This window comes from Crocodylus porosus, unplaced genomic scaffold (genome assembly GCF_001723895.1).
Source record: "Crocodylus porosus isolate Cpor-Errol unplaced genomic scaffold, CroPor_comp1, whole genome shotgun sequence".
Lineage (NCBI taxonomy): Eukaryota > Metazoa > Chordata > Crocodylia > Crocodylidae > Crocodylus > Crocodylus porosus.
The window spans coordinates 80,651,456-80,657,977 of record NW_017728949.1 but is presented as its reverse complement, the minus strand read 5'-3'; the positions used below and the strand labels follow the sequence as shown (position 1 = coordinate 80,657,977).

Below are 6,522 nucleotides of genomic sequence, written 5' to 3'. Positions count from 1 at the left end.
ATGTAAATGCAATGGGTTTTCCATGTGCATGCTTTGCTTTGGGAACATGACTGAAGACGTGCATTGGAATGAGCCAAATGCTTTGGAAAAACTCTTTACTTGGCCAGGGACGCCGAGAAACATGCTACCACCCACAGTATAAAAAGCAGGTTCCTATCTAGGAAACACAACTGCCAAACATAGATTTGACTACGCTGATTTGTCCAATGGACATTAGTAGTGCTATTCATAACTCGGGAGCTTCTGAAATTGCAACTTTGCAGAAATCACGAAATCACATAAAATTGGGCAATGCCTGCAAAATCTGCAGGAAAAATAAAACTTACTTGAAATAAAATACTGGCTCACCAGAGGAAATCAACAGTCCTCATGGTACTGCAGCCTTACTGTGCAGCCCAGCAGGGGGAAGGGGGGCTGCCAACACAAAGGAGACCTCAAGATGGCTGCCACTCCCTCACCTCACTGCTGATTGGCTGAGGGCTGCCTGTTGTGTAGCCCTGCCCCTCTCCCTAGTTGGTGGTGAGGGATGGGGCAACATGAAGGACAGCCCTCACAACCAATTAGCAGCAAGGGGTGGGGATGCATGGCAGACAGACCTCACAACTAATCAGCAGCAAGAAGCAGGGCCACCTGGGCCCCTCAGCCAATCAGAGGTGTGGGAGAACCCAGTCACAATCAGCATATGAAAATGGCAACTACCCTGTGATCTCCTCATGAAATTGGCCAGCTGTTTCCTCGAGTTGGGTAGACCCTTAAACATAAGAGCAGGAGTAGGCAAAATACAACCCATGGGCCCGCCAGGCTACTGTATCTGGCCTACAAGCTCCTAAAATTTTCTGAAAATTAATTTTCATCTGCCCCTGGCTGCCTGTCAAAGATGACATACAGACAGTGGCAGCAGGACCCAAGGGGAACCAGTGGCAGGACCCAGTGACTCAGCAGCAAGGCCTGCCCAGCTCCACCCTGCCCCAGCCCCTCCCTTCCACCACAGCTCTGAACCAGAAGCCTCTGCAGCTTCTGGCCTTGCAACATAGGGGCTGTTCCCTGCCTCCCTCTGTCTGCATGGAAAGTAGGTAAGATCGGATGGCGGGAGTTGGGGGAAACCACTGAGAACAGCCCAACACCTGGGAGATGCATGGTGCTGGCAGGGATGGGCTGCAGCCAGAGCTGGAAGTGGCAGGCTGCACGGGGAGCAATGGGAAGCGGTGGGCGGCAGGTTGGAAGGAAGCAGGGTGGGGGGAAGTGGCAGGAGCACGGGGTGCAATGGGGGGAGCAGGAGCAGTGCCACAGGAAGTGGCAGCATTGTGGAGAGAAGCAGGGGGAGCAGCCAGGGGGCTGTGGGAACTGGCAGCAGCAGGGGGAGGAGTGGAAGAGCTGCAGAAAGTGATGGTGACATAAGGAGTGGTGGGGGAGCACCAGGGGCCACAGGAATTTGCAATAGTGGGGGGGGGAGTGGTGGCGGTGGCTGCTGGGAAGCAATGACAGCAGTGGCAGAAGGTGTGGGGGAGGAAAAGTAGGGAAATGGTGGGGGAGTGGTGGTGGTGGGTGGGAGTGTGGAGCCCATGCTGGTGCCCTGGGGCCAGGGTGGAGCAGCAGGAGTGCAGGGTCTGGGTGCAGGGTCTGCATCATGTGAGGCTCATATAGTCTGCGAGAGCTGCACGTGATGGGGCCAGTGGCCCAGTCCCATCTCTCTCTTTCTCTCCCACCCTGCCCACCATAACCCCACTCTCCTCCCACAGCCCCCACCCCAACCACCATACCCACACCCTACCACACACACACAACCATTCCCAACCACACGCCTCCACATACACCCCCCTACCGTCCACACACAATATACAATAGGACTGTATTTTGAGCTATTATACAATCACTTCTAGATACACTTCACAAACACATAAATCAGTACAAAAATATTTCTGAATAAAATTAAAATAAGTTATAGTCGATGTTTTATTTGATTGTATATGATTCATGATTTTTTTTTTCTGGTTTCAATATTGCAGCACCCTCCTTCCCAAAAGGAGTGCTTCAGGGCAAGGGGAGGGACTTCTGGCGGCAAAGATCAGGAGTTCAGGGGGCAGGATGCCTGGTCCCAACATGGTGACTGAGGGGCGGGGCAACTGGCAAAGGGCAGGGCTACCCATGTGGCCCTCGACAGCTTGCCAAAACTCAGTAAGCGGCCCTCCAGATGGAATAATTGCCTGCCTCTGCGTAAGAGGAAACACTGCATATTAATAGTAATTGTTCGCCATTTCTGATCTTTCCTTGTAAAATGTTCCTACATACAGGTTTACTTTGTTGACCAGAACTACTGCTAGTGTGCTCAATGCAGGCTTTCAAAGAAATTATTCCTTGTGAATGGTGTCAGGTTGACTGCTATTTATAACCGGGGCTGAAAATCAAGAGTACAATTATAATTCAAAATTCCCTGCCAATCTGCGTCAACCTTGATCTGACCTGGGACCGACTTCAGAGATGACAGTAAATGTATTCGCCTTGTCCTTTCAGCCCCTCACCTCTCCATACTATTACCTTATGTGCCATTCAGTTCTGTACATACATCAAAAAGAGCCTCTTAATATATTTATAAAGTCAATACTGAGGGCTTAATATGCAGCCATAACCTTTAAAGTTAAGAAGTATTACCTACATTTTTGAAAGAAGATTTCATTTTTGAACACACAATTTCCCAAGAAACGTTTGCTCTGCACATGCACCCATCATCCCTCCAATGAGCATGATTCATGTACACTGATGCTGCCCTATCCAATTCCATAATGGAGGCTTGTTCCATAAGCCAAATTCTGCTGAGTGGGTGTCTACATTCACCCACTCAGTGCAATGTAGTCTTTGCTTTCAAACAAGAATGTATTCTATTCACTCAAACACACTGCTAGGTCTGGGCAGACAATGTAAGTGTTCAAAGTTTGGAGCTTCTACTTGAAAAACGATGGGCTGTTGGACTATGATTAAAATTCAGGAGGCAGGAAATTCAGAAGGCCAGAACACAACTTGGAACTTTACCCCCTCAGTATTACACACACTAACTGCCAATACAGCTCTTATTTAGTGTGCTCTGAATACCAGGTGATACTAGGCACCTACATTTGTGCTGCAGTACCTACTACAGCACAATAAGGTAACTCAATTGTTTCAGTATTGCCAAAACTACAAAACGCCTGGGACATATGTACCTCCGTAAATATAAGTGCTTAAAAAATAGTGCATCACTGCACTGCAGCAGTCAGGTGCTTAAGGGTGAAATGTTAGCTTTGATTCAGACTGTCTCAGAATCATTTGGGTGAATTTAAATCATGTTGTTAATAAGTATTCAGATGATTGTTGTGCCCTGGTTTATATAGCAATACATTAGAAAGCACCATCTGAAAGCAATTACAGTGAACCTAATGAATGATTTATTTTTTACCTGATTTCCTCCCATGCCATGGCAGTTGAATATGCCCACTTTTTCATTCTCTTTGCGTCCCATGTTATCCAGACATTGGTTAGTTTCGACATTTCTGATCTGAAGAAACACAAGGGTGAAAACAAAAGCAGGTGACTACAAAGTCCAGCAGAACGCCAAACAATGTCACTCCAGTCAACCGCGTATCACAGAAACCTCACATCACCACACGCTGTTTCTGCAGTGCCGTTTCTTTCCTTCTCTTGAAGGCCAATAAAGAGTTCATTCTTTCTTTTTCTTAACAGGAACTCTTATTCTATTGGGCCACATACAGGTATTGTGTTTTTACTGTGAGAATGACAGTTCTCCCAGTAGAAACCAAGAATATCCAGGCATTTACACGGTTTATCCCAGACCAACAATCCATTATTTTTTCTCTGCATGGGAGAAAAATACCCCATCTCTGACCTAGCAGAGGTTGCTTCTGGGAGGATGAATGTCTGTGCACTTCTCCCTTGCAGGGACCACAAGGAGTTGAGCAGTAGGGAAGTGCTCCCCACACTCTCCTAAGACTGGGGGCTCCCCAGACTGGTGCAGCTCTCCTCTTCTCAGTTTCAGAAGAATTTTAGTGGTGAGGAAAGGCTCTCCTGCCTTCTCCAGACCAAGATCATCCTGGTTTGGAGAAGGCACAGGGGGAAGCTGCTCCCACCTCTCCCATAGATGGGAAGGGGAGGGAAGAAGCAAGTCATTCCTTGCTCCCTGCTTGTTCCTAGGCGGGAAATTCCTCAGACTGGTAGTGGGGTTTGCCAGGCTGCTTCGCTACTTTACTTGTGACCACTGGAAGCCAAACAGAAGAGTGGCCTATCCTTGTTTACTGCTTGCTCCTCATGCCATGGTCCCCAGGATCTGAGGAGTGGGAAGAGGGCTTTGCCCTGCTGCTCCAGTTTCCCTCAGAATAGGAGGACTGGAGCAGCCACTGTTCCCCCTGCTTTCCCTATATAAGGGTCATCACTCCCCAGACTAGTCTTGGGAAGGTACGAAGAGCAGAGGAGAGGGGGCAGTTGTAGGGTAATGCTTGTACTCTCCCAGAAACATTTCTAGCAGTAGAAAATGTCATGGCCTTGGTGAAAACTTGAAAAAATACTGGTCTTAATTCTCTTGCTTTTCAAAACATCTTGTTAAGCTATCATCTCTGGGTATGGACAGAGGTAATTTTCAAAAGAGGAGACAGAGTTGCTGCTTGACCACATCAGTTCGTACTCCTGCCTGCTCCTACAGTCATACAAATGCACTATATCACTAAACATTTAACTCTGAATGGAACAAGGATAAGGCTACAATACTTTTATTGCTGCAGGTAAACAGAGATGTAACAGTTACTTTGTACTGTTACTGAACATACACATATTTTGATATGTGGGCTTGGGCCCCAAACAGTGCAGCTGTTCTGAGGGCTACTGTAAATTAAAAGAAACTCAAAAGACGCTGAAAAAAAACACAGTAGGATTAAATCTGCAGAAGCAAGCACAGTAGAGGGCCTTTAAGAAAAAATACATTGCAAATCTCTCATTTGTGAAAATTTGATAATTGCACAAGCAACTACCCCTTTCAATGTTCAGCTACATGAATTGAAAGCACTAATGGATGTTTTATCAGAGATAATGTATAAATATAATGTACCCTACTTTTCAGAGCACGTACCCAGCTTTGAAAAGTAGAATAGGTTAAAAAATGTGAAATACTACAACACATACACAATGAAACAAACTGATATAGCATTCAAGTGTATGGAGGACATTCACTGTAATTCAATGCACTGTGCTACTTTACTTACCCAGTGAGACATGGCTTCACTGCAGAAAGCAATATAGAACAACATGATTTCTTAGATTTCCCCATTTATTTTATCCCAGCAGGGCTAGTCTGAACTCTCCAGCTTTCTCAGGTAAATCACATGAATACTAGACAGTTTCCTTTGTCTAAGTCTGTCACATGAAGTCTTTAAAAACTGAGTCTGTCTTGCTCTGCATAGCCACTCAAGACCTCATGTCCTTCAAAGGAATAAATGGTTTGCCTTGGTTTCTTTGGTCTAAAAGCACTGTTTTCCCTCCTCTGCAATACAATATCCTGTGCAGCTGGTTGTTCCCAACATGTGTTGTCAACATTTTAATAAGGGGCTCCAACTAAAATTTCCCCCTTGGTCCATAACAACTGCTCCAACCCCAGGGGCAAATTTAACTGCAGAGAGATTGGATGAAAAACATTTGGAATCTGGTAAATATTTCCACAGTTAAATAAAAATATTTTCTTGGGATAATAAACATGGAACAAAGCACCAATTCAGGAAAGAAATCTCTCTTCAGTGCATATTTTTCTTTGGCATATTTTATAGTTTAGTCTTAAAATCAAGCTAGTATCCTGTTTTTATTAATGCCGAGCACACACAATTCCCAGTAAAGTCAATGGGAGCATCAGGTATTCAGCATCTCTAAAAATAACACACACTTCAGAACTTAACAATGTTCCTCTGTAAGAGAGAGTGTATTTACCAACCCAAGGTTGTCTTTAAATGATTCATACATACTGTGCTCTTAGGCTAGGGACAGACATTCAAAAAGCCTGAGTCTAAATTGATTCAATCTTTGCAGGTTAGTCTAACCTGGCTAGGCTGAACCAGTTTGTAACTCCACAGGCATCCCAGACATGCAGGCACATGCCTGCAGTGGCTCAGGCTAGATGCCAGGGGGCGCTACAGCAGACCTCCCTTCTCTTCAAAGTTCTGAGCTGAGGGGGACATGGCCAGACCCCTGTAGGTTGCTGTGATTAGGGAAGGGTTCCCCCCTATCCCTTCTGATCAGCTCAGCAGGGAATTGATAACACAGTGTTTATCACTCCATTAAGACGACACCAGAGGGACATTGCCAACTACCTGTTGATTCTGCCTTTGTCCTGTCTGCCACAGTATAGACCATAGCCAGCATGTGGTCTGTTAGCTAATACACAGACACCTCTCAGCAAGGCAGAGGGGAGGGGGAAGTTCCTGCTTAGCAGGGAGTGGTGAGCCAAATCAGTCAAGTTTGATACTACATTCAACGAGGTTTATCTCAAACCGG

At 45.9% G+C, this 6,522-nt stretch overlaps 1 protein-coding gene across 1 annotated transcript in view; it reads right to left on the bottom strand.

Moving 5' to 3' along the window:
- The window catches only part of GALNT13 (polypeptide N-acetylgalactosaminyltransferase 13), a 176,964-nt gene that overhangs the window by 58,313 nt on the left and 112,129 nt on the right, over nt 1–6,522 (bottom strand). The window contains exon 9 of the mRNA XM_019553614.1: nt 3,431–3,529. Within this exon, the coding sequence (XP_019409159.1) occupies nt 3,431–3,529 (99 nt within the window). The remainder of the gene's footprint in view (nt 1–3,430; nt 3,530–6,522) is intronic.